This window comes from Mchenga conophoros, linkage group LG7 (assembly GCF_057382185.1).
Source record: "Mchenga conophoros isolate Kocher_MC1m ecotype Shallow Benthic linkage group LG7, M_conophoros_male_GT1.1, whole genome shotgun sequence".
Lineage (NCBI taxonomy): Eukaryota > Metazoa > Chordata > Actinopteri > Cichliformes > Cichlidae > Mchenga > Mchenga conophoros.
The window spans coordinates 4,686,395-4,712,284 of record NC_140532.1 but is presented as its reverse complement, the minus strand read 5'-3'; the positions used below and the strand labels follow the sequence as shown (position 1 = coordinate 4,712,284).

The 25,890-nt window shown below is 40.8% G+C and overlaps 3 protein-coding genes across 7 annotated transcripts in view; all 3 read left to right on the top strand.

The window, feature by feature from the left end:
• Positions 1 to 5,385, top strand: part of abtb3b (ankyrin repeat and BTB domain containing 3b) — an 80,382-nt gene extending 74,997 nt beyond the window's left edge. For both annotated transcript variants that reach the window (XM_085281650.1, XM_085281649.1), the window contains 5 exons: positions 2,904 to 3,006; positions 3,466 to 3,547; positions 3,674 to 3,742; positions 3,865 to 3,978; positions 4,094 to 5,385. In XM_085281650.1, coding sequence (XP_085137776.1) covers positions 2,904 to 3,006; positions 3,466 to 3,547; positions 3,674 to 3,742; positions 3,865 to 3,978; positions 4,094 to 4,303 — 578 coding nt within the window. In that variant the 3' untranslated portion in view covers positions 4,304 to 5,385. The remainder of the gene's footprint in view (positions 1 to 2,903; positions 3,007 to 3,465; positions 3,548 to 3,673; positions 3,743 to 3,864; positions 3,979 to 4,093) is intronic.
• A 5,841-nt stretch (positions 5,386 to 11,226) lies between these two features.
• On the top strand, positions 11,227 to 16,536 carry mlc1 (modulator of VRAC current 1). Of its 3 annotated transcripts, none has more exons than XM_085281648.1 (12): positions 11,227 to 11,543; positions 11,876 to 12,196; positions 13,505 to 13,594; positions 13,760 to 13,813; positions 13,927 to 14,028; positions 14,170 to 14,271; positions 14,391 to 14,462; positions 14,552 to 14,668; positions 14,792 to 14,848; positions 15,135 to 15,257; positions 15,434 to 15,595; positions 15,789 to 16,536. In XM_085281648.1, exons 2-12 carry the CDS (start codon positions 11,939 to 11,941, stop codon positions 15,864 to 15,866), a joined length of 1,215 nt encoding a protein of 404 aa, XP_085137774.1. In that variant the 5' UTR covers positions 11,227 to 11,543; positions 11,876 to 11,938; the 3' UTR covers positions 15,867 to 16,536. The 3 variants fall into 3 exon arrangements, with proteins under 3 accessions (XP_085137774.1, XP_085137772.1, XP_085137773.1); XM_085281646.1 differs by having other exon boundaries at positions 15,434 to 15,604; positions 15,786 to 16,536; XM_085281647.1 differs by having other exon boundaries at positions 11,230 to 11,543; positions 15,786 to 16,536.
• A 1,418-nt stretch (positions 16,537 to 17,954) lies between these two features.
• On the top strand, positions 17,955 to 25,682 carry panx2 (pannexin 2). 2 transcript variants are annotated; one of them, XM_085281644.1, is made up of 7 exons: positions 18,007 to 18,049; positions 18,132 to 18,186; positions 20,063 to 20,738; positions 21,916 to 23,030; positions 23,304 to 23,439; positions 23,667 to 23,852; positions 24,079 to 25,682. In XM_085281644.1, exons 3-7 carry the CDS (start codon positions 20,510 to 20,512, stop codon positions 24,393 to 24,395), a joined length of 1,983 nt encoding a protein of 660 aa, XP_085137770.1. In that variant the 5' UTR covers positions 18,007 to 18,049; positions 18,132 to 18,186; positions 20,063 to 20,509; the 3' UTR covers positions 24,396 to 25,682. The 2 variants fall into 2 exon arrangements, with proteins under 2 accessions (XP_085137769.1, XP_085137770.1); XM_085281643.1 differs by lacking the exon at positions 18,132 to 18,186 and having other exon boundaries at positions 17,955 to 18,049.
• Positions 25,683 to 25,890: the final 208 nt, after the last annotated feature.

Here is a 25,890-nt window from a genome sequence, read left to right as displayed (position 1 = left end):
TAGGTGTTTTCAACCTCTGCTGCCACGCTGACGGCGTATGCGGCCAAACGGAAGAAGACAGTATATATTCTTAGCAGCATGCACAGCGTGGTTCAGACCGAAAACACTACCAAAAGGAAGCCAAACACTGTCACCCTTTACAACAAGACAAAGTGTGGCGTGGATGTGATGGACCAGATGGTTCGGGAGTACACTGTCCGCAAAGGAACACGGCGCTGGCCAGTTGCCGTGTTTTATAACATGATTGACATGGCAGCACTGAATGCACATGTGCTGTATCAAGAATGCACCGGGACGAAGGAAAGACGGGTGGACTTCCTGGTAGCCCTTGCAACCGAATTGGCTCACTCTCATGTAGCTGCGAAGAAGGAAAGAAAAGAACAGTTGCTTCGGACACAACCCTCCACACCGAGCCCTGGAAAAAGGGCCACGTGTCAGGTCAAACACAGATGCAAAAAAAATCAGGCCACTGTGCGATGTGTTCACTGCTACAGGTACACATGTGGTAAATGCAGGCGACAGATACCGTGGCAGTGCCAGGATTGTGAGTGATTGCTGAAAATGTTGTAATGTACTCACTCAATTTTTGTTATTATTTGTAAACATGTGTACAAACGGTTGGTTTTTTTTCTATTTTCATCAATAAATGTCAGCAACAAAGGACCTACATGTGTGTTGAGTTCTCCCTAAGATGGCATACTGAAACACTCCAAGTGTTTGCAAGTAAACCTGACAAGTTTGGGATCAAGTTTTGGGTGGCTTGCAACCTAAAATCCAAGTACATTTGCAATGTCTTCCCATATCTTGCTGGTACTATTGTACCAGTGCTCTGAATGGTGCCACAATGGACCACTGATCAACGACCACTGAACGACGGGGTGATGGGTTGCAGTGTTGCACTCACTTTTTATTATTATTAGTACATATGTGTACAAATGGTTGGTTTTTTGTACTGTAAGCAATGGGAAGGTCAAACAAAATCACAAATGCATGCATAGATACTAATTATAATTCCAGTATCTCCTCCTCTGTGTCAGAATAATGTCTGAAATATCTTACTTACTAACTACATCCACTTCCTTGCTTGAAATGAAAAAGGAAATAACATGAAATGAAACTACTGTTTTTATCAATAAATGTCAGCAACAAAGGACCTAGACTCATGTGTGTTGATTTCTCCACACTCACTGCGGATGAGGAGACTGCTTCTCCACCGAAAAAGAGAGCTTGTTTGGGGACTGAGACACTCATCTGCAGTGTGAACAAATTCAAATTGTGAGCAATGGGAAGGTCAAACAAAATCACAAATGCATGCATAGATACTAATTATAATTCCAGTATCTCCTCCTCTGTGTCAGAATAATGTCTGAAATATCTTACTTACTAACTACATCCACTTCCTTGCTTGAAATGAAAAAGGAAATAACATGAAATGAAACTACTGTTTTTATCAATAAATGTCAGCAACAAAGGACCTAGACTCATGTGTGTTGATTTCTCCCCCAATCCCCTCCCTCCAGAATTCCTAGGTAACGACCCAATATACATATGAATGACTAGCCAATTTAGCTTCCACTTCCAGCATTTGACTGCTCTCCGGCTTTTAAAGGTAGAAACGCAAAATGATGACTCCGCGGGGGTCTAAGGTACTACCCCGAAATGACTGCTCTCCGGGGGTGTAAGTGATATATCGAGTGCGGGAGAGAGTATGAGCGTGCAGCATTTAAAGCGTGGAAGTACTGACCTTACTTTGAGTTTGATTCCATAAAAAGTGACAAAAACATTAGTGTCCCTTGTGCGTGGGAAGAAAACTTCTTTTTACAGCGAAAAAACCCCCCTAAACTTCCAAGCAAGCACCAAGTAGCTACGACGTAATGGGAAACTCACAGAGAAACTCGCAGATTCTTCCACTGACCGCTGCGGCACACCTGCACCAGGGTAAACCTCCGCCTACCCTACTCCTGCTTTACAGGTGAAAATAGAGCAACAGGACCGCTGAGTCTTTGACTTTATTTATTTTCTGCTGTGTTTTACTTGCATCTATTTGAAAGACTGAGTGTAAACACACACACACAAAAAAAATTATGTGCTGGAATGTGCAGAAAATAGGTTTAAAAGGTTTAAAACAAATTTCTTCAAGTCAGAGAATGTTGCATATAATTACATTTTTTGCTTGATGCATAAAGTTAAAAGATTAAAACTAATAAAACAAGTTTTAAAAAGAGACTTTTCCATTTGATTACATTTTGTATGATGGATTATGCAGAAAAAGTAGAATTGGGCTGAAAGATCTATCGCTTTATAACCTATTCAGGTTGTAAATCGTGTTTTTAAAAAAGTAACTAAGTAACTAAGTAATTAATTACTTTTGAAAATAAGTAATCAGTAAAGTAACGGGATTACTTTTTTGGGGAAGTAATCAGTAATTAGTTACTGATTACTTTTTTCAAGTAACTTGACCAACACTGCTTATTACTATGGGGAACAGAGCTTTCAGTCGCTCTGCTCCCCGGCTCTGGAACTCTCTTCCTCCTGCACTAAGAAATATTGACTCCCTCTCCGTATTTAAGACACAGCTCAAAACACATCTGTTTAAACTGGCTTATTCGCTTTAATGCTGATTTTATCTGTTGTCACCCTCTGTTTTGTAATTTTAACTTATTTTATGTATTTTATGACTACTGTTCCTTTTATCAATTGTGTTTTTTGTAAGGTGACCTTGGGTTTCTGAAAGGCGCCCTCAAACAAAATGTATTATTATTATTATTATTATTATTAATACAATCAACTGCATGGAGCTGAACTGGGTGTAGAACGAGTGACAAGGCTAGGTTGAACACTCCATTTGCTCTTTTTATGAAAATCAGAAAAACATAAAGTTTTTCTGGTCATGTGTCTTTCAGATCCCCACTTCCTGAACAATAAAGAAATGTCTGATGTGACCTTTTTGGTGGAGGGGAAACCTTTTTACGCCCACAAAGTTCTGCTTTTCACAGCTTCCAACAGGTATTTAAACCTCTGCCTTTAAAATGCACATGTTGAATGTTTACACAGTATATTTTGTAACCCTAAGGTCCTGCTAAATACGATTACCCCAACTCTGACTTGTTTTTAATATAGCAAAATACTTTTGATTTAATGTGTTTGTGAGTTCTGATGTTTTGAACTTTATCAGGTGAATCTCTAGTCTTTTTTTCTTCTTCTGTAATCTTGAAGGGATTTTTAACTCTATTTTATTTTATTTATTTATACCAAAGTAGGGTATAAGTAAAGGCACATAAGGCAAATTACAATATTATAGAAAGAAGTAATAGAATGGCAGTTAATTTGGTCTCCACTCTTGTGTATTCTCCCTGCTGTTGTATGTTAGTAGTGTTTATTTCCATTCAGTGAGTTCTTAAAACATGACCAAGTTAACCAACCCGTGATATTTCTCTCCTTTTGTCTCTTTATCATTCTCTACAGATTCAAAACTCTTCTAGCTAACAGACCATGTGGTGAAAACACATGCATTGAAATCAGCAATGTCAAATTTCAAATATTTCAGGTAGTGTTATTATGTTTTGATAAGGTAGACATTGTAAGTAAATGTTAGCCACATGTTCCTTTAAATATATATGTTGTGTTTTCTTTTCTATGTGCACTCTGTAAATTATGGATCTTATCTTATCAGCTTGTCATGCAGTATCTGTACTGTGGAGGGACAGAAGCTCTGCACATCAGGAACACTGATGTTATGGAGGTTAGATCATTAGTGTCTTGAGTAACGGATCATAAACATGTCTATCATCATTTCTTTTTAGTTAAATAAAAAAACTACAATTTGAACTTGAATTTTGAGTTGTTTTGTTGTTGTTTTTTCAGCTTCTGTCAGCAGCAAAGTTTTTCCAGTTGGAGGCGCTGCAAAGGCATTGTGAGATTATCTGCTCTAAGAACATCAACACAGACACTTGTGTTGAGATCTACAATCACACCAAGGTAAAAAATTAATGCTGTGCTGTGAAGCATTTTGCGGTGTTGCAGTGGTGCTCAAGTGACGTAAAATCAGTGATATTCTGAAAAAGTTGATATATATATTCTCCCTGTCCTTCAGTTTCTCGATGCTCCAGATCTAGCATCCTATATAGAGGGTTACTTTCTGAAGAATATGGTAATCCTGATTGAGTTGGAGCCCTTCAAACAGCTGCTGTATGACGCACCACCCGACAGCCCCGGCTGTGACATCCTGCGAGACTTGGAGAAAACCTTAGCTATTCGCATCCAGTCCATCCACCTGTCCTCCTCCAAGGGATCAATTGTCTGAACTTCTGAGTTTCCTAAACCCAGAAACTAAGAAGATTTAGCAGAGAGCAATCAGAACTGTGACATTATATTTATATGCATCTGAGCGATGAATGATTTCGAGGTGAAATCAGGTGTCGTGATCTTGCTCTCCATGACGCTCATCAGTTGCTAAAATGCTTCTTGTTAGCACAGATGGTTAACACATCTGTCTGTCTGTTTGCCTTGTTGATACATGTCTACTAACATGACATTCATACGATAGCTGTACAGTATTATGCCACAACTTGCCAATAACATATATGACTGTAACTGTGTCCCTTATTCAGCAAAAATCTATCAGCTAAGTAGTGTTACACTCTGTTACATGTCAAACTGATCAGGATCAGCTGAGGCTACAGAAACTCAGAGGAGAACATTCAACCGATGTAATGAGGTAATAAACAACATCAGCATAATGTGATAAGCCATCAGTTTATCCCTGGATATGAGGAAGGAAGTTCAGCCTCACGTTTTTATTTGCCTACACATGTGGCCCCTGTACAGACAAGTTCATTTGTATATTTGTCAGTCACTTACTGTAGACCTGAGATGATTAATCCCTAAAGCCAAACAAGACAACCAGCTGTAATGTGACTGAAGCACGTGACTTTAGGCAACTTGGTGGGAAAGAGGACTTGTTCTTTTACCGTAACTCTGTAAATATTGTTCATAAAAACAGAGCTATTGATAATGTAAGTTAATGTATATATCCACAGATGTTTTCTCATGTGTCTTACTGTTACTGTATTGCTGTAAAAACAAAAAGCTCATCTTTTAAATATCTATGCTTAAATGTTGCATGTCAGAGGAGTGACTTGTTTTTATGTTTGAACTGTTGGACGATTACATTGAGGACCTGTTTCCACACTACCTTCGTCCTCAGCATGGGTCACTATAAATGTGTTGTGGTCACATGGTGTCATCATTGTGTGTGCAAGAGGCTTTGGGTCTGTTTAGTCCTAAAACTGAGAACGTTACGATATCAAATGTTCTCCAAGGATTGTGAAACCGCATTACTTGTATGTGTGTGATCTTTCCTCTATAAAGATTAATATCTATGTATTTGCTTTCAGATTTATTTGATGTGGTCTCTGGCCTAAAAATCTGAGCATGGGGACATCTATAATTCTGTCAGATGTAAAATTTAAAGGTTCCCCTGTTAGTATTTTGTTCTCCACGCCTAGAAGGTTAGATCGCAGCTGGTAGGCAGTTTAATGTGGCATCACAAACACATGTGCAAATAAATGAAAAGACACACACAAAACATGTTAATTCCTCACAACACGCTTAATTCATGGAGTCTCTCAGCTGACTGTAAAATGTAAATTAATGTTCATACACTGCATGCAGTGCACTACACCTTGGAAAATTTGTAACTGTTAAAAAAAAGACAACATTTCAGGGTCACATTCCAATCAACCTAATATACTTGTCTTTGGATTATGGGAGGAAACATTGAGAATCATAAAGTCAAAGGGAGAACATGCAAACTGCACGCAGGAAAGGCCACAGGACTTCAATACAACAGTGCCAACCATTACAGCACCAGCTGCCAACCTATTGGAACCCATCCAATTAATTTGCTAATGTGAGGTTTATAAGCACCATGCTTCTGTTTTCACAGCACTTTAAATGCTGGCTGTACATATTTGAGTCACCCCCAGGTCAGTGGTATCCCTGAGGGCCAAAAAACTTTAAAACCTCTTAAGCCCCAAAGAGGTTTCTGAGCTTCCTGCTCGAAAATGAAATGCCCAAAATTAATTGATTATTTCTCTGCAATTACAGACTCTGTGTATACAATCTTGGTATCAAAATAAAGCTAACACTTGTGAAATTTCATCAGAAGTATAAATATTGCAGCAGATATTACTGTGTCAAAGTTACTGGGACTGAACACAGAAAAAGTAAGTAGATCTTATCCTCGCCTAATTTTTTTATTTATTTTTTAGCATATAACCCTTTTAAAAATATGCCTCAAATCACATTTAATTCCAGAAATTCAGTAACCAACATATAAACATAATCTGTGCAAAGATTTATGTTTCTAAAGTGAAGCAGTGAAAAATTACAGCACTGTCAATACATGAATATCCAGACATTGTATAAAAATGTCAAATTTTGGCACACATTGGACACTATGTCAGTTTAATTCTTTAGGTATTAAAGAGCAGAAATTAATTAATTTTACTAAGAGGCCTAAAAATGCTTGTTTTTTCAATATGTATTTTTGAAGAATTAACCACGCATTTACATGGCAAAGGGCCTTTTCTGCCATGTGCATGGAGAGTTTAATTGGCCTCTGGCCCTTTAAAATCTGAGGGGCTGTAACTTTGGTTTCTTTTGGCCAATTAGCATGATTGACACTCCTTTTTGATTGTTTGAGCCAATAGGGTCACAGAAATTATGCCCTGTTCACTCACTTCAACCAATCAGAAGTTGCAGGGCCAAAACCCACATGGGACCAAATTTACTGCATTTGGCGCCTGTCCAGTCATGTGTCTGTAGGTGGGTCTAAAATGGAGGTTGTTGACGGAAATAGCCCTGGGGAAGTTGCCACAAAGCTGGAAGGAGGCAGTGATAATACCAATACGTAAACCAGGGAAAGAAGATACGAAACCAGGAAACTACAGACCAATAGCATTAACACCCAACGTCTGCAAAATAATGGAGAGAATGATAAATGAAAGATTAGTGTTCTATGTATGTCTGTGAAGGCTCTCAGTCATCCAGGTCATCGTAGTCAAAGGAGCTTGCAAAGAAAAGCGTCTGGACTTCTTTAAGTTGCTTGAAGACGTTTCACCTCTCATCCGAGAAGCTTCTTCAGTTCTAAGGTCAAATGGTGGAGAGTCCCAGATATAAACCTAGTGGGGGTAACCCCCCACAGAGGGACAAAAGGACCCCTGATGATCCTCTAATCGCCTGAGCCAAGGTGTGAAACTGGGTGTGGGTCCCAATCAGCCAGAGTTTCGGGTGTGTTCATTGTGAAACCTGGCCCCACCTTATCATGCGAATTCCTGAGGTCAGATGGCCCAGGATGTGAGTGGGCGTTAAGGCGTCTGGGAAGGATCTCAAAACTGGATTATAGATGGCAGAGAGTTGGTGTCGTAAACCCCCGCCTCTGTTCAAAGATGGTCGCTCACAGTGGACATAGATGGATTCTTTCACTCCTCTTTCAAACCATCTGTCCTCTCTGTCCAAAATGTGAACATTGGCATCCTCGAAAGAGTGTCCTTTATCCTTAAGATGCAGATGGACTGCTGAGTCTTGTCCTGTGGAGGTGGCTCTTCTGTGTTGTGCCAAGCGCTTGTGAAGTGGCTGTTTGGTCTCTCCAATGTAGAGGTCTGGGCATTCCTCGCTGCACTGTACAGCATACACCACATTGTTAAGTTTGTGTCTTGGCGTTTTGTCTTTCGGGTGAACCATCTATGTCCACTGTGAGCGACCATCTTTGAACAGAGGCGGGGGTTTACGACACCAACTCTCTGCCATCTATAATCCAGTTTTGAGTTCCCTTCCCAGACGCCTTAACGCCCACTCACATCCTGGGCCATCTGACCTCAGGAATTCGCATGATAAGGTGGGGCCAGGTTTCACAATGAACACACCCGAAACTCTGGCTGATTGGGACCCACGCCCAGTTTCCCACCTTGGCTCAGGCGATTAGAGGATCATCAGGGGTCCTTTTGTCCCTCTGTGGGGGGTTACCCCCACTAGGTTTATATCTGGGACTCTCCACCATTTGACCTTAGAACTGAAGAAGCTTCTCGGATGAGAGGTGAAACGTCTTCAAGCAACTTAAAGAAGTCCAGACGCTTTTCTTTGCAAGCTCCTTTGACAGTGTTCTATGTAGAAAAGAAAGGATATTTGGCTCAGTATCAGAGTGGAACATGAGATAAGGAAGGCACAAGTGAATAAGGAGAGTGTGCTGGCGGTCTTTTTTGATATAGAGAAAGCGTATGATATGATGTGGAGGGAAGGTCTGTTGATAAAAATGAGGGAAATGGGTATAAATGGTTGAATGTTCAGAGGGGTTAAGGATTTTTTGGAAGGCCGACGAATAATAGTAAGGATTGGGAGGAGTTATTCGGAGAGTTTGCCAATAGAAAATGGAACGCCACAAGGAAGCATAGTTAGACTATTGTTTTCACTGCTGATTAATGATGTGTTCCACATAGAGGGTGGAATGGGGTTTTCACTTTTTGCAGACGATGGGGCAATGTGGGCTGAATCGTAGCATAAACAATCACTCACTCACTCACTCACCCCCTCCCTCACCCCTCCCTCCCTTCTTCTTCTTCTTCTTGGTTGTCAAACAATGTTAAGGAACAGCTCAGTGGACATTTAGATGAGAAAACATATTTGACACATTTGGGGAAAATACTAATAAAATAAAAATAAATAAAATAAATGTTCCCTTTAGAAATCTTTTTTTTTTTTTGCTCTATAAAAATAGTTGTTTTTCTTTTTCAATCACTCATCTTAGCAGTAGGATTTACATGAAAAGAGAAACAAATTAAGTTTGAGTGAAAATGTACATTTTTTTGCACTCTCTGGTCAACTGACTCAGTGACTCAAATGACCCAAAAATCCCGATTCACTTTGGTTAGTGACTCATTCAAACTCAATTCAGTAAAAAGAATCACATTTACCATCACTACATCCAACTTGGTCTTGAGTACTGTTCCTGAAATAAACATGGTCTCTGTTATTTCTAGAGTAATAAAGTTTATTTTAATAAAGACAGTCCAGCTATATGCTATCAAATATGTTATGAAAATAGGAAATATGGTAAAGAAAATACATTATTGTGTATTAGAAACTGTTTTTCAAATTTCTAGAGCATTTCTAGAACACCCATTCTGTTGTATTTTTCAGACCAGTGTTAACCAAAGTGTGAGCAGTCACCACCTCATGGGCCATGAAGATACTGCAGGTGGGCCCTAAAAATTGCAGACGTTTAAAAAAAGATAAGATAAGATAAGAAGAACTGTATTTATCCCGAGGGAAATTCTTTTGTCATACACATGCTCAATGTAGCAAGAGAGACAGAGGAATAAGATATACAATATATATAATAAGAATAGTAGTATACAATAATATACAGAAGGATAAAAATACGTTTAAAACAAAATCAGTTAACTGAAATACTCATTTATTACAAAATGTAAAAAGATTTAGTAGACAGGGACATATCCCATATGGAAAAGATATATATAAATCTTATAAAGTTTGTATCTGTCTTGTGTGAAACTTGTATGAAAAGCATACAAGAGTGAAAACAGATATAAGATCCCTTGAAATATTATATAAATGAAACTTGTATGTTTTGGATTCTTATTAAAACAATATATGAAAGTAATGAGAAAGTGGACACTTTCATGAGTAAATCATATAAGCCTTATATGATTCACTATATGAAATAGGCCACATCTTATACAAGTCTTTTATAAGTTTTTACTATTTCTTTTCCATATGGGATAATTTAACAAGTAAACTATTGTAAACCTTAATCCTCTTGGATCTTAACCTGAATCTTAATCTAAAGCTGTTGATGGAGAATCAAGTTCAACATCAGTCACGAGTAAAGACTTGGGTGGGCTGCAGAAGATATTTGCATTTCAAACTCGGGCAGTGGCAGTCTGAGGTTTGGGAATGATTGTTATGTGCAAATTTAAGCACTGGTCAGATGTGCTTGAAATGTCATAGTAGTCTGTGGTGTAGAATGGAGTTAGAGTGGGAAGCAGGCAGATGCTAATCAGAGTGGAAAAATTTGTTAGACTTAAGTATATCCCTAAAAGTCAAGAGGAACAAGAGAAACAAAGGCTTTTAGAGTGAACCGATAGTTTGTTCTTTTAAAGTTTACACTTCTACAAAAAAGGCTAAAAGCGTTTGTTGCAGACATGCATCCATTTAAAATTACTGTCAAGACAATAGCAGTGCCATTAGAGTAGCTGCTTTTTCATGCCACCCTCCAAACCTAATACTGACATTAATTTATCTTCATTGGACATAAATATCACGAGTAGCATAATACTCTGTTTTGATTTGTTATATTAATATTTGGATATTGATTTGTGTCTCATTCAATCAGTGTTTTCCCAACCCTCTGCCTTCTCCAAGGGCAGTTTCAAAATGCTCTCTGAGTGGTCATGGTATTTGCAGTGTGTGTGTGTGTGTGTGTGTGTGTGTGTGTGTGTGTGTGTGTGTGTGTGTGTGTGTGTGTGCGCATGTGTGTTGTGTTTTGGGCAGGGAATGGCAAGGGCTGTGGTGACAGCAGTTGTTAAGGAGTCGCCATGGTTACCACCACCAAGGAACAATGTTGAACTGAGAATGCTTGGCTGTGTTAAAGACTGAAAGGAATCCCGAGGTGCTCACATATGTAGACATTTAAACACGGACACAATTAACACACACCCACAAAATGTTGTTATCCAATTGGATTTAGTCCTTAATGAGTCATTAAGAGATTCTTATATGGAGCAGAAATGATCCATCATCAGATTAGCCGTGTCACACAAGGGACCATGTGATTAGGCCATGGAAATGTCTCTGTCGCCTCTTTTCTAAAGCACTGCTGGGCATCTTAATTTAGTGGGCTGTGAAGTGCAGTGAAACACTAAGTAACACAGAGGGAAGTTGTGAGGGGGGACACAACAGGGGGACGCACTTAACTGTAGGCAAAAAACAACAGTTTGATTCTGCACTTGTGCGAATTTCTACTTGCTATGAATGTGACTTTCTAAATTTCTTATGTGCTCAGTTCTGAAGGCCTATTGTTCAGTTTTGTGAGTGCCTTGATGTGCATGTGTGGCTGCATGGGCAAAAAGGAGGGTAAAGAGGGTGTTTGCCCTTCTAACTCTGCCCCCAGTGCGAGCCCCTTCATCCTCCCCTTGTTGTCATGCACAGCCGCTCTCTCTTTGGCACAAAGTAGGCTGGCAGCACAAGAGCCATGTGTTTTAGCTCCACGCTTTGATGGGTTCAAAAAACTTTTCAGAACTGTTTCTGAGTAACGCCGTGTAACGGGAAAGAAAGAGAGGAAAAGGAAAAGAGGAGGAGAGTGGGGGTGCAAGAGGCTGCAAGTTGCGAGGGAGAGAGATGGGGAGCAGAAGGAGCTTCGAGCAAAGACAAACTGTCTTCTTTGTGGTTATATGATTCCAGTTCTTGAAGGATACATTTCCTGGAAAATAACTGGGAAGACTTTGCGAGACAAACAACAGTAGGTGAGTTCAGACAAGCAAAAAAGAAGCAGTGGAATGTAGAGTAAGTTCTCTTGGCTTGAACCGACAGAAACAAGGGGAGGGGTGTGGGGTGTTTTTGTTACACTGCATGATTAGTAGCCTAATGGCATACTTTCTCTTTATTTAATGTGATTTTAATTGATTTTCCCCTGAAAGCTCCGATCTGAGAGCTCCGATTGCCATCATCACTTTTTACAATTACTGGACCTCTTGTTGAAAGGAACGATCGTAAAGAGAAACATGATGAGAAGACGAAGAGCTTGTCCTTGTTTGGAATGTGATATTGTTTTTTGTTTTTTCATTCTTTCCCACAGGGTGTTTTCTTCACTCCATACTTTTCGCCCTGCTACTGAAGCAAGCCACCAGCCACTTTAACAATGCAGCGCGAAGAGCTGTCGGCCAGAGAGGAGTTCACCTACACCCACATGCCCACTCTGGAGAGAGGAAATGGGACACTGGGACGACGGGGTGACCGGGGAGCTGAGAGAAGGCCAGACCGAGGGGAGCGGGATAGGTCTGAACGGGACAGCTACACAGTGGACGTGAGGGCCAGTGACCTGCAGCTGGCCCAGCCGGAGCCCCTAAAGCACCCCTGCTTCAGCTACAGGGCCTGGCTCTACAGTGTCCTCATAGGGGTGAGAGGAAAGACAGTCAGGGGAAGCAACGAAAGCACACTACAGGATTTTTCTATTTAGTCCATAACACACAGATTTAAAGTTTGGGGTGATTTCTTTTTTTGAGTAGCCCCAATCTTGAAATTTTGAGTGAGAAGTGGCAACAAGAAATCCTGTTTTGTGCTTCCACAAGGAAAGAACACCATGATGGGGTTGTTTCAATAATTAAAATGTTAGCAGATCAATTTTGGGCATGTGTATTGTGTTACACTATTTAGACAAAAATATTGGACCGCCTAAAAGCTCTTTTAGGACATCCCATTCTAAATCTGTAGGCATTTTAAGGACTTTGCCCCTTCTTTAGCAACTATAATACCTTCCACTCTTCTGAGAAGCCTTTTACATAGAAAATCTGGCTGTGGAAATTTTTGCCCATTCATCCAAAAGATCATTTAGGTTGGACACTAATGCTGGAATAGATGACCTGGCTGAAAATCTCCCTTATAGTTCTTCCCAAAGGTGTTCTGTGGGGTTGAGGTAAGGCCAGTCACGCTCTTGCACAGCAAGCTCACCTAGCACAGTCATGCTGGAACATAAAAGGGCCTTTCCCATGAAGTGAGATGCACATAATTGTCATGGTAAGCATCAAGACTTCTCTGCACTGGAACTGGAAGGGAGCCAAAGCCCAGCCCCATATTATTATTGAGTTCAGTGATTAAGAGATGTGGCCCAATACTCTTGTGCACATAGTGTAAGTGTGAGCAGACACACCCAGCTCAATGCAAGGATCAACGCGGGGAAAGTTTTGCAGTGTGTAAATTGCTGCACATTGGAAGAAGCTGAACTATACAGACACTACCCTAGATAGAAATGAAGTTTGGTTAACTAAAAGTAGTCTCCAATACTTTGTAAAATGAAAAAGATCATGCTGACTACACAAATGTATATGATAAAATCTAATATATACTTGTAAACGCTACATGCCAGAAAATTGTTGCTCAAACTAAAACCAAATTGTGTTTATTGCAAAAAAAAGTACCCACTTTGTCGCAGATCATACTAGAAGCATACCTATGTATTTCTGGTAAATTGCAGGTATATCAGTTGTGATTATTTAGTGTTTATCAGTCAGACACCTGCCCACCGGACGCAAGAGTCTTGGTGGGGCTGTTGCACCAGGCAGGATTATGCAGTTGGCTTAGTTACTTCTCAAATGGCTCGTGTGTATGAGAGAGGAATTCTTGCACAGTTTTACCTGCTGAATGCATTTATGACCCTTTTAATTGTGTATACATGGCTGTATGTGTGTGTGCGTCGGTGTGTCCTCAGGGCTGTCTGCTCATCACATCTGGTTTCTCTCTGTACTTGGGAAATGTGTTTCCTGTTGCCATGGACTACCTGCGCTGTGCTGCGGGCTCTGTAAGTGACCATCACAGTTACTTTAATCACATGCTGATATTGCTTTGAAAGCTAGCATACCTTGCTGCATCTTTCACACTCTTTATACAGGAGTCATGTCAAAAATGGCAGTAATGGTCTTCATAGATAAATACAGCAGCTCCTTTTTGTTGGTATTCTTCACAGGGCATCCCTGCAGCAATAGCTAGTTTTGCTATTGCCAAGAACAGACACGTTGCAGTGAGTAAACAATGAACTCATCAAAGGCTAAACAGATAATTATGTCTTAATGGTTTTTAATTGAAGCTTTTACCGAAGCACGATACTAATTAGACTCTCATGTTTCCTTTAAGGTGTCAGATTTTCAAGTGGTCTATGTGTCAACATTTGCTGTGACGACCACATGCCTGGTTTGGTTTGGTTGTAAGCTGGTCTTGAACCCCTCAGCTGTCAATGTAAATCCATCTGAATTGAAAACTACATGTCCTTTTGGATGCACAAACACAAACATTTTGAGTTATTCTTTTATATTTTGTTTTCTCTTTTAGCAGTTGCGTCTCTGTTCTCGCCCCCTAACATGTTCTGTCTGTTCTCAGATTAACTTCAACCTTATCCTGATGATCTTGTTGGAGGTGTTGATGGCCAGCACTGTCATCCTGTCAGCCCGCTCTGCAGAGGACTGCTGCTGCCACAGGAAGGTGTGTGAGTGTATGCATGTCTACATGAGCGATTTTTTTGTTTTTTGTTTATTTGTTTGTTTTTGTTCCCTTTCATTCTTTCATCCTAAACAATTTTCATTTTTCTATCCATCCTCCAGTCGGGGTCATACGACAGGCCTGTGATTATCAAACCTGCAGTCTTCCCCACTCGGCTCCTTAAAGCATATTCTGTGAGTAAACTTGCATATAAATAAGTATAACTATATAACCTATATATGTATATGTTTTTCTTTTAATCCATAACTGATGTCTGCAACAGGTAATTGAAGTGATTGTAGGAATCTCGGCTGTATTTGGAGGCATTATTGCGCTCAACATGGACGCTTTGTTGCCTGGTCCCTACTTGTCTGTTACATTTTTCTGGATCCTTGTGGCTGTAAGTTGGCTTAATAAAGCTTACTGTTTTTTAAGGCACTTGTGGCCACTCAGAATGATAAGGTATGTTTAAAATGACTGACGAGCAACTCAATCGCATAACATTACCTGTTATTATTTGCAGTGTTTCCCCAGTGCTATTGCCAGTCATGTTGTGTCAGAATACCCTAACAAATGCCTGGTGAGTACAATAATCTGATATCTGCAGGATCTGTGAGATTAGTACAGTGTAAAGCTGTTATACCATGGAGTTGGTTTTAAACTTGAAATTCATATACTTCAGTGTTTTATGACTTTGTTTTCAATCTAAACCTTTTCCTCCTGCTATTTGCAATCACGTGGGTGCAAAATGTCATTGGAGCAGGTATAATTTCATCTAAATACCACATCTATTTCTTCTTTCTACTGGCTTTTTGTGTTCTTTTTTCCGCCTTTCTTCTTTCTGCTCTCAACCCTGTATCTCTCAGGTGGAGGTGTTGATTGCCATCAGCAGCGTGACGTCTCCTCTGCTCTTTTCAGCCTCTGGCTTCCTCTCTTGCAGTGTGATCAGCTTTATTGAAATATTCCTGCATGATGTGCCTACAGCCAAAGTGAGGCTAAAGTGAAGTGAAAATATATGGTTGTGTTTGTATTTTCAAGAGTTATCCACTTAGCTCTGGTGTCATTAAAAACAAAAATACAGGAGCTGGGGAAGTAAATCATGAGAAATTACTTTTAAAATTACACCAATTTCACATATATGTGCTTGTCTCTCTTTGTATCCCAGCAATCCTATGACATATTGCTGCTGATTCTGATGGTGCTGCTGCTGGTGCAGGCAATTCTTACTTCAGCCACTGTGGTGCACTGTGCCACCTACAAAAGTCAGCTTCGCATGGGAGCTCCAGAGTGTGATGACAACATTCAGACCCAGATGCATTACTGTGAGGTATGCCAGGTAAACACACCCATATGTGCAAATCCTGCTCTTGTCTATATCACTACTTACAACAACAGACATTTACTGATGAGTATAGCATCAAGGTATACCACATGTAAATGCATATGTATCAATTAATGAACTACATGCTCAACACCTGATTCCTCTGAATATTTTCTTTCCTTTTCATCCTCCACAGCAGCAAACATCAAATGGAGCATTGCAGGATTTTGACAAAGACAGAGCTTGGAAGGCAGTTGTGGTCCAAATGGCTCAATGAAGAGAACATCCAGGAATTTGGAGAGACCTGGTGATAGAAGAAGGGTAAAACAAGCGCTATAAGCTGCAAATACAAGAGTATAATCAGAAGACAGAGAATATTAGAGCAAGAGGGAAAAGCAGTATTGGAAAGACACGGAAAACTGGAGACTGGAATAAAGAACAAAATACACAAAAATGAAGCAAAGATAGGAGAAAAAAAATTGAAACGGTGTACTTTGTTTTGCTTTTGTTAGTGTTTTTTTCTTACATAGATAATGCTTTTATGTGTGTTTTCCATATTGGTACCACTGTGGTATTTTTTGTGGTCAGGAGATTTAATGTATTTTTACACTGTATGCTAGTTGCATTGAAAATATGCGAGTCAATGACAAGTAATAGAAAATATCCCAAGCACAAAATTGAAACAGTTCTTTATATATCCTAATTTGAAACAGTTTTCTGCCCGTTCACATGTTGGTGACTAATCATGGTGGAAGATGCAACAAATGCAAAAACTAATGAAGTGTATTTAAATCCATGGCAAAGTCTAACTCAGTAGCCAGGTTCCTTGTGTGGTAGTTTTTACAGGAGAACTGCCTTAATATAGCCGATGTGCAGCAGTATCAACTGATGTAAATGATACTAACTGAAAGTATGCCTTGTGCAAAATAAAATGCCATCAGCACTAAGTATGTCAAGAGTAAATTTGTGTACGTGTTGAATGTTTTTTATGAATGGGAAATGGGTTTTTTCTGTGCTGGGAAAACCAAGAACAAGAAAAAAGTCTTCATCTGAAAATAACTTTCATGGAAATGTTGTTCAGATATTATCTTATAATTTGATACCAAGCTGTGAGGTGGAATTTATGTGTGTATCGGTTTAATTGCAATAACTTCAGCACCCCTGTGTTTGCATTTGGACATGAAAATTGCCTTCTCATATTGTTATATTTATTAACTTCATTTCCTTCCTTTATCAATTTTCCCGCATCCCTCTGCTCCTGTGTCTGTCTCTGAGCTAGACACCTCACATCTCTTACTCATATTAAAACTATAAAGGAGGAGGAAATGGGGTGGTCACTATAACGATGTCTGGTCAGTTTTGGCTTGTCAAATATGAATATAATTCTCATCACATCAGGTCATTATTATTATAATAATTATTATTATTACTTAAACCGCCACAACAAGACGCTTTATCATACTGCAACATGACCAAGAAGAGAGTGAGAGATGGCAGACGGTGAGGTAAGGATACCCTAACCGGTGGAAACCGGCTTGAGTTAAAAGTGTCTGAGACAAAGAAGAGAGAGCATCGATGAAACTGTCCTTGTACAGGAGTGTTGTGCTCTGCAGCAGAAAGTTCATCCGTGACATTCAGCGTGATCAAAAGCAATATATTTCAGTGCACTAAGCATTTTGTGTCGTTTTCCTTTAAGTACTTCTTGAAATTATGGCCTACATAATTTAGTAATAGATGACTAGTTGATGTCCAAAAAAAGCAAAAATGCTCGCCACACCCAGTGAGTTTGAATGACAGACATCTTTCCCATTCCCTGTTTGCGTGTCTCTGTGGCAGTCCCACAGTCACAGATGATGGGCAGGTGGGATAAACCAATATCAGTGGGAAACAAAAGCCTGTCAGTGCCTTGTGGTTTGGTTGTAGACTAAGCTAATGTGGGCTTTGAGTAGACTAATAGCCGGTGTTTGTTTCACTTAGCCTATACTAAAGGCTTCAGTGACAAGTCTTAGCCTTTAAATATAGTAATACTAATAACATTTCGAAGGACTGCTTATTTATATTTAATAGAAGGTTATCTTTTAGAGCCTGTCATATCCAAGAATCCTAAAATCCATAGAGCTGTGTCTATAAGAGGCAGTTTCACAGGTAAACCTTTCAAAATAAATATAATCCGGATATGGATTGGGATATGTTTTTAGCATCTTAGCTCGCCTTTCTGTCTGAAATGCGCACTTAATCCTGCGATTCAAAGAGAGGGGATGTGTTGAACTACAGAATCTTAATGTGTTTCTCATCTCTTGTTTCTGAGGAAGAAGCAGGGCGGGGAGGGGAGGGAAGAGGAGAGGGTTGGAGCTGGGGGGGGAAAGGCGGAACAAACCGGTGTGCCTCGGATACATGCTGTAGCTGCTCGCCCGCACTGCAGATTAACTCTTACCGTGCCGGGAGATGCAACGAGAGACGGTGAGTGAATTTTGTTTTTGTTTGTTTGTTTGTTTGTTTGTTTTTCCTGAAAGCTTGCACATTGTTCCGTTTTTTGCACCAGAGCAAGAAATGTAGCGGTGGTTCATCTGGTGCGGACAGGTACACAGTTCATACAGGTATTCAGCATCCTGAGCATCTCCTCTTCTGTCTCTCTCACACACGGAGCAGCTCACACACTCACACATACTTTCGCTTCCTCTGACACACACAATCGCTACACTTGATGTTGTTTAGCGGCTCGTCTCTGGCTGGCTATTCGGGAACTATCCACCGCGCGGGTGCTGAAAGGGGTCGTCATTTGCAGGCAGCTGCAATTCACTGCAATGCCATGTCTGTGGTGAAAGTGTCCTCCTGGTTTTTCTAGTGTCTTGGAACTGATAGTCAAGAAACAGCACTTAAAAGCGTCCTAGCAGAACACCGACTAAGGGCATGGTGATCTTCTCAACCCAAATAAATCTTCCTGCAGGTGTTTCCGTCAGAGACTGACACAACTGAGGAAATCGTAAGGGTGATGACATCGTCTCCTGTGCACTGTTTAGGGCATATAGAGAACGTTGTCTAAACTCTGTTCACTGGACTGTTATCTGATCACATTTGTGAGAAGACATCACATCAGTCCTGAAAGTTCTTCCTTCCTCAGCTATCATTAATTAATAATGGATGAATGGAGCTTCTCTCCTTCAGCTCTTGTCCCGGAGCCTGGCTCTGTGTCTTTGTAGCTGACTGAACTGGCCAAACTCTAGCTGGATGTTGTAGTAGCCAAGAAATCTGGGATTCCCTCTCTAAACACTGGTAGCATTGCCCAACTGAGGAGTATAATCTGTCTGACTGGACCAGTGCCAGTGGCTCGCAGACGGCAGTGCAGCTTCCAGCTGAGCTCCCGAAATGGGTGTTCTACCCCTTTAAATTTAAATTATGCAAACTTTACTTCTTCTCTGATCTTCCATGAGATAGTCTTTGAGGGTAAAAATAAATCTTGACTGTCATGAGGCAGTTGAGAAAATAGTTTAAAGTAAATGTTTCATACCTCACGAGAGACATCTTCTTCTCTATTTCAGATATAGAACCAGTGATCTCAGCATTAACCTGTGCAACCTTGAATATTATACTCTGCTGTAATTTCAAAAGAATCATCTTCTTGTGATCCTTCTCACTGCTAAGCATGTGCTTTAAAGCTGGCAGCTAATTGTCCCTTTTACCCACGAAACCACATTCTCAAGGTTGTCCTCATCAAGATATTAGGTTACATTTTGAGCCTCAAATTGAGCGCTTTAAAAAAAGATTTCATATATGAAGGGAAAATGCAGGAGCAAGTGGGATTGTTGATGGAAAGTGGTGATGTATTCAAACTCCGCATGAAGGGAATTTGTAAGAGCTTCCTGTGAAGCTCTTACAAATGCAAAGCAAGTTTAAAGCATTTCCATAGTTACAGCCCTGACCATGCATGCATTCAATCTCAAATAGCCACTCTCAGATGCACACGATAAGCCACACATGATAACCCCCTGATGTCACTGACAAGTGTCGGGGTTCATCTGACATCCTTGTGTGAACATGTTGTTCCAGATAGTCCAGAGAGGAGCGGGGTGAAATTTGAAACAGAGTCAGTCCCCAAGATATCAGGCCTTTAATGTATTAACACAAATAGACGCTTCATCAAAGTATGCTTTAAACAGTTTAAAATTAAAATAGTCCTCCGAGTATAAACTTGCCCTTTAGTGTCCTTGCTTGATCAAAGACAAAAATCCTCCTCACACTTCACTGGTCAGAGAGGGAGGATTAGAAATCCCTGGCCACATGACTGCATTAAAGAGGACGATGGATGGGAACAGAGAGCCTTCTGGAAGAAGGTGTGAAGCAGTATCAATCAGACTGTTGCTCTTTTAAATTACGCTAATATGCTATTGTACATTCAATGACAACTTGCACCTCGGTGTACCTTTATAGAAATGAACACACTACACTGCCCTTAACTTGTTGTCTGTCTTTCAGGAAAGGACTGGTCACTGATTCTCCTTTCCCAAGCTCATGTAACAACTCTCCCTGGGGTTTGCAAGAACACATCCCCAAACTCAGCTCATTTCTCAACCTGCAGCACAGGGTCTGCAGACTGAGGCCAGACGCTGTAGAGACACACAAACATGGGGATGCACAACGGAGAGGCTGAGTGAGCAGTGCACATTATGTCTGTTTGTCTGCAACAGAAGAGCTGCATGAAACGGTAGAAGAGTCTGAGACCTGAAGAACACAGGCCACACAGTATGACCCACTACTTTTCCACACAAGGTGACAGGGGCTGAAGCTGGCCACACATTCCTGCGCACGTGTGGCACGTGTGGCTTCTAGCATTGTTTTGACGAGTATCTAACTTCATCAGGGAGTGTCTAGTCTCCCCTCTTGCCCAGAGGGGGGTTGTGGTGTGCATTATTTTTGTTCCGGATGCAGAACATCCTCGATCAAAACTTGGACATGGCTACAGCTCTACTTGCAGGCGAGAAGCTGAAGGAGCTGATCTTGCCGGGTTCCTCTCAGGATGAGAAGGGCGGGGCACTGGCTGGCCTCATGGTGCAAATCAAACTGGAGCTTCCTTTTGATCGCGTTGTTACTATAGGGACGGTCATCATCCCCATCCTGCTAGTCACCCTGGTCTTCACAAGGAACTTTGCAGGTGAGCTGCTAGAGGGGGGTTCATTGCTAAAGCCACACCTGCAGCTGTTTGCCCTCTGACCGCTTTTGATCAGAGAAAGGTTTTGGCTGCATACATACAGTAGTAAGAAGTGTAAGCTGGAAACAAGGCATAAAAGAGAAGGGAGCAGTATGGTGCAGAGCAAAAAAGAAAAGCTGAAATACTAGATGCCAGAGAGAGAAGAAAACAGATTGGAGAACTGAGGGAGTGAAAGTGATTACAGATTTAGGAGACAAGGGTGGGTTTGGGTAGAAGACAGAGTGAAAACCCAGAGAGGAATGTCGGTTCATTGCTGAGTCAGGCTCTGTGTAGCATGTAACCAGCTGGGACTATGTGTTTAAACAGCAAGTCAGTGGATGTGCAGAAGAGTTTATTATTTTTGAGGAAACTCAGCACAAAGATGGTGCCTAGCATTCTGTGAATGAAACAAGTGTTGTCATTGCACACATTATCCTTATCCCTAATAACAATAGAATGCATGTTTATTTAAAAGAGAAAATCTAATAACCACTGATAATAACAGAGGTGACAGTGCTTAGTTTGAAAGATTAAATGGAACTGGTGATCCCTCAAACCTTTTAGTCTTGTACATAATGGACAGTGAAGTGATCTGGGTGTTCTCATTTCCTCTGTGAGAGCCTGAAAGGTGCTTCTTTCGTTTCAAAATGTGGGTTGAGTATGATCAGAGACACACAATGCTTTGTGTTGAATGGGTTCTAAAAGATGAGATGAGAGTACTGATTAAAAATGAATGATGAGAAAGGTGCAAGATATTTCCTAGAGAATGTAATGAATCACTGAAACATGTGTCTACTGATTCACAAGTCATAGGTTTAGCTTGAAGAAGAGCTATTATTTTAACTGTTTGTAAGGATCTGCAGTGTTTTGCAGAGCCATGTTATGGTTCAGTTTTGACTCCTGTTACTGAATGTTGCACATGCATCCATTTCCAGATATCACTTTTAAATAAGTAGCATAAATATCATTGTTACTTAGAGCTGATGTTATTAAAAGTATTTCTGCCTGATCTTACATGTCATTTACTTACTAACATGTTGTTACTAACAGAAATAAGGAGAACAGTTTGCAGCACAATCTATTATGAGATGTAATTTAAAGAAACGTTTGGACTGATTCTTTATACTTGTACTTTTCTCAGAGGAGTCCATATACTGTTACACACCACACAACTTCACTCGAGACCAGGCACTGTATGCAAGAGGCTACTGCTGGACAGAGCTTCGTGATGCTAAACCTGGTATGGAGCCAGCTGAGTGGCCTTCGCTATTTGAGCACAAGTTCCTCCCCTATGCTCTGCTGGCCTTTGCGGGAATCATGTACATTCCTGCTTTGGGCTGGGAGTTCCTCGCCTCTACAAGGCTCACTTCAGAGCTCAATTTCCTGCTTCAAGAGATTGATAACTGCTATCATCGAGCTGCTGAGGGCCGGGCCCCAAAGATCGAGAAGCAGATCCAGTCCAAAGGGCCGGGCATAACTGAGCGGGAGAGGAGGGAGATCATAGAGAATGCAGAGAAAGAGAAGAGCCCTGAGCAGAACCTCTTTGAGAAATATTTGGAGAGACGAGGCCAAAGCAACTTTTTGGCCAAGATTTACCTGGCTCGCCATCTTTCTATTATCTGCCTCAGTTCAATACCCATTTCCTACCTGAGCACCTACTATGCCCGCCAAAGGCAAAATGAGTTCACCTGTGCACTAGGTGAGCACCCAGACATTAGCAGCTATCCAGAGCTGAAGCTCAGGGTCAACTGTAAGCTGCCTGCTGTGCAGCTGCAGCGCATCATGGCAGCAGTAGATATTGCTCTACTCTGCACCATGAACCTCATCATTCTGGTTAATTTGCTGCATCTTTTTGTGGTACGCAAGTCCAACTTTGTATTCGACAAACTCCATAAGGTTGGAATTAAAACGCGGCGACGCTGGCAGAAGTCTCAGTTCTGCGATATCAACATCCTGGCCATGTTCTGCAATGAGAACAGGGATCACATTAAGTCGCTCAACCGACTGGACTTCATCACCAATGAGAGTGACCTCATGTACGACAATGTAGTCAGGCAGCTGCTGGCTGCACTTGCACAGTCCAACCATGATGCCACACCCACTGTGAGGGAATCTGGGATCCAAACAATTGATCCCAATATGGATCCTTCTGACCTCGGGGTTCGAGAGATGGGTGGTGAGCCACTGGTCGTCAAACGACCTCGTAAGAAGATTAAATGGATCCCATCCTCAAATCCTCTTCCTCAACCATTTAAGGTAAGGAAACATGTTTCTGAATGCAAAATGTACTATCCTCTAGAAGCAGATTGACCCTTACTTTAAATATTGACTCAGTGGAGTGCACATACTCTAGGCCATAATCCTTCAAATGGTGTAATAGTAACTCTTGATAAGGGCCTTTTTCACTGAAGAGGCATAAGAAGCAGCTTTCTTTTAGGACTTACAATATATGCAAAATAGTAAGAAGACTTCATCTGTTGCTGTTGAAGACTTGAACTGACCTCTTTTTATTTTCTGTCCAATGTGAAGGAACCTCTCACCCTGACACGGCTGGAAAATAACACAAAGCAGGAAAAACCCAAACCTCTCAGACGAAAAATAGTGGCAGACAGCATTATTGCACCTATTTTGGATAACAAGAGCACACAGCATCCTTCAACAAAAGGTATCGGGTAGTTTGAATATGTAGTAAGAAAGACATTTTAAAGCTTTTATAATTAGTTTAAATAAGTTAGGCGCACTATCCGACCAGTATGAAACATATGTTCCTATGTATCTAGTATTATGTAGGCGAATTCTGTGACCATAAAATGAACTGAGACAGTTTAAACAACACTCTTGATGGGTGGTCTCCCCATCTGCTCTAATGATCTACTTATTTTCTGATTGTAGATGTAAGTGGAATGGAGAAAAAGCATACACGCAACTTCTCTTTGGATGTCCACCCGTATATGTTGACAACTCGCAAGCCCAAGGTGGAGACCACAACCACAGAACCTCTACCCTCAGAGCACAACATGGATACAGTGTACCTTGAAGGCACACACACTGTGGTTCATGTGTCCAGTGCAATTACAGGTAGCTCTCATTGTGCTTATGCCTGAGACAGAGATATCATTTCATTTGGATGTGCCTTTCATAGTGCATTTCTACAGCAGGACAGTGGGCATAGCTATTTACAACATACACATTCTACTTGCATACGATGCTTGTGCTGCATGGCCAATCACCTTTGGCCAGCTAATATTTTTACTTTCTTTCTCTTTAGCTCCCATTTTTATTCTGTATATTTATTTGATTACAGAGAATAAGATTCGCTCTCCAGAATCAACCAACGCTGCCTTCTCTGCAGGGACCCTGTCCACCACTACATATGTAAATGGAGTTAGCCCCAACCCTCCCTCCAGTGAAGATGCGCTCAGTCCCAAGTCCTCACCTCAACAACTGGGGCCTTCCACTCAGAAGGAAAATGCTGAGTCTCAACCACCTCCACTAACAAGAGCACCCACACACCAGCTACTGAGTATGCATCGTACTCTCTTTGAGGAAGAAGAGGATGAAAGCGGGAGGGACAGGCTGGCAGAGAGGCCTGGGGAGCTCATCGCTGCAGGAGAATGTTGAGGAAGAGGAGAAGAAGAAGAGGAACCGTGACTGAGATTATTTTCCCTGACACTGCACTCTACACACATAACCTCCATGCCAGTCACCTTCTATCAGCTGCCACCTCTGATCTTTCAATTAACTTCTGTACTTCCAGGATTGTTGGAGCAGAAATGGAATAGATGTGACTTGGGAAGACTCTTGTGGCAAAGCTGAGCTTTCAGAAAGGATAAACTGAGAGATATATGTTTCGTTACCTGTGTTGACCAGCTTATTACTGTAGGAAATGATGTCACACTCATGTCTCAGGATGACTGTGTATAGCTAATCACCCACCAATGAAACCAGCAGTGACATAATTCAACAGGGTGCTACAGTGCAGGGTCACACAGTTATATTGAAAAAGTATATAGACAGGGTAAAGAGCGAGGAGTGACTTTCCTAATAATAATTTAAAAAAAGGCAGACACTTTAGAAATGCAAATCTGCAACATCAAACAAAATGTATTTTAATCACATGATAACGCTTAGTCCCTTTATCCCACTAGCCAAGTAGAAAGGTAGCTCATGCAATACAGTTGTTGAGATCTGCACAATTAATATGCAAAAGATCACAGTATAATTGTGGCAATAATGTATGCGCTTAGAACATCTTATTCCACACGCTGTACATGTATAGACACTGTATATGACTCACTGCTTGTGGGGTGTTTAAATATGACATGTTTCATGGCTAATTACTGCCATTTCACAATTGCATAAGAACACGATTCTTAACTATACTTGGACGCCATTTGAAAGTACAGCAGACAGCAGACTCCCCATTGAAAGCGTGACTTTGTAAAACAAAGTAGAACTGTAATACTGCTTAGTGAAACTAATGCCAGATATGTTTTGATGCTGTAAAAAAGGCAGTTACCGTGATGTGTTCTTTTTGAAGACTTTAATAGCAGTTCTGAGATGACGGGAGCTGGACTCACTGGTAAAATATGACCTTTTGTGTTCTGTTGGCTTCTTGAGGAAGTGTCTAATGTGAAGTGAATATATAGATGAGCAGGATAAGGGTTTTATAAGAATGACTAAGGTTTTCATTATCTGCTATAAACACACAGACTATTTTTTTTTGCATTTCTTGCAGCTGCATACATTAGGGTACAGACTAGAATAAAGGAACTTCCTGCACTGACTCAGAAACCAACAGGACATCAACTGTAGAAGACATTAGTCTCATTTTCAGGGCCTACCTAAAGAATGGGTAGACCTATGCATACCTTTTTTTCTGGGGCATTAAAATTAAATGAAATCTTTTGTCTTGGTGATTCTTCATCTCCATAGGCTAGCTCAAAATCCCCTTGTTAGAGACTACTTAAGCACACTAAATGCATCCAAAAGCACTTTAGGACGAGTAGTACTAGTGTGTGAGAGCACATTGTATCAGAGCTCTGCTTTAATATGATTTTACTGTGTTGATTTACACATTAGGACTGTTGCCCTGTGAAAACCTTTAGCAGTCCTA

Coding starts and splice junctions, on each gene's coding strand:
- panx2 (XM_085281643.1), top strand. CDS start 20,510: ATGCAGAACATCCTCGATCAAAACTTGGACATGGCTACAGCTCTACTT. Junction 23,031..23,303: donor CTCTTCCTCAACCATTTAAG/GTAAGGAAACAT, acceptor TCCAATGTGAAG/GAACCTCTCACCCTGACACG. Junction 23,440..23,666: donor ACAGCATCCTTCAACAAAAG/GTATCGGGTAGT, acceptor TTCTGATTGTAG/ATGTAAGTGGAATGGAGAAA.
- mlc1 (XM_085281646.1), top strand. CDS start 11,939: ATGCAGCGCGAAGAGCTGTCGGCCAGAGAGGAGTTCACCTACACCCAC. Junction 12,197..13,504: donor TCTACAGTGTCCTCATAGGG/GTGAGAGGAAAG, acceptor GTGTGTCCTCAG/GGCTGTCTGCTCATCACATC. Junction 14,463..14,551: donor GGCTCCTTAAAGCATATTCT/GTGAGTAAACTT, acceptor TGTCTGCAACAG/GTAATTGAAGTGATTGTAGG.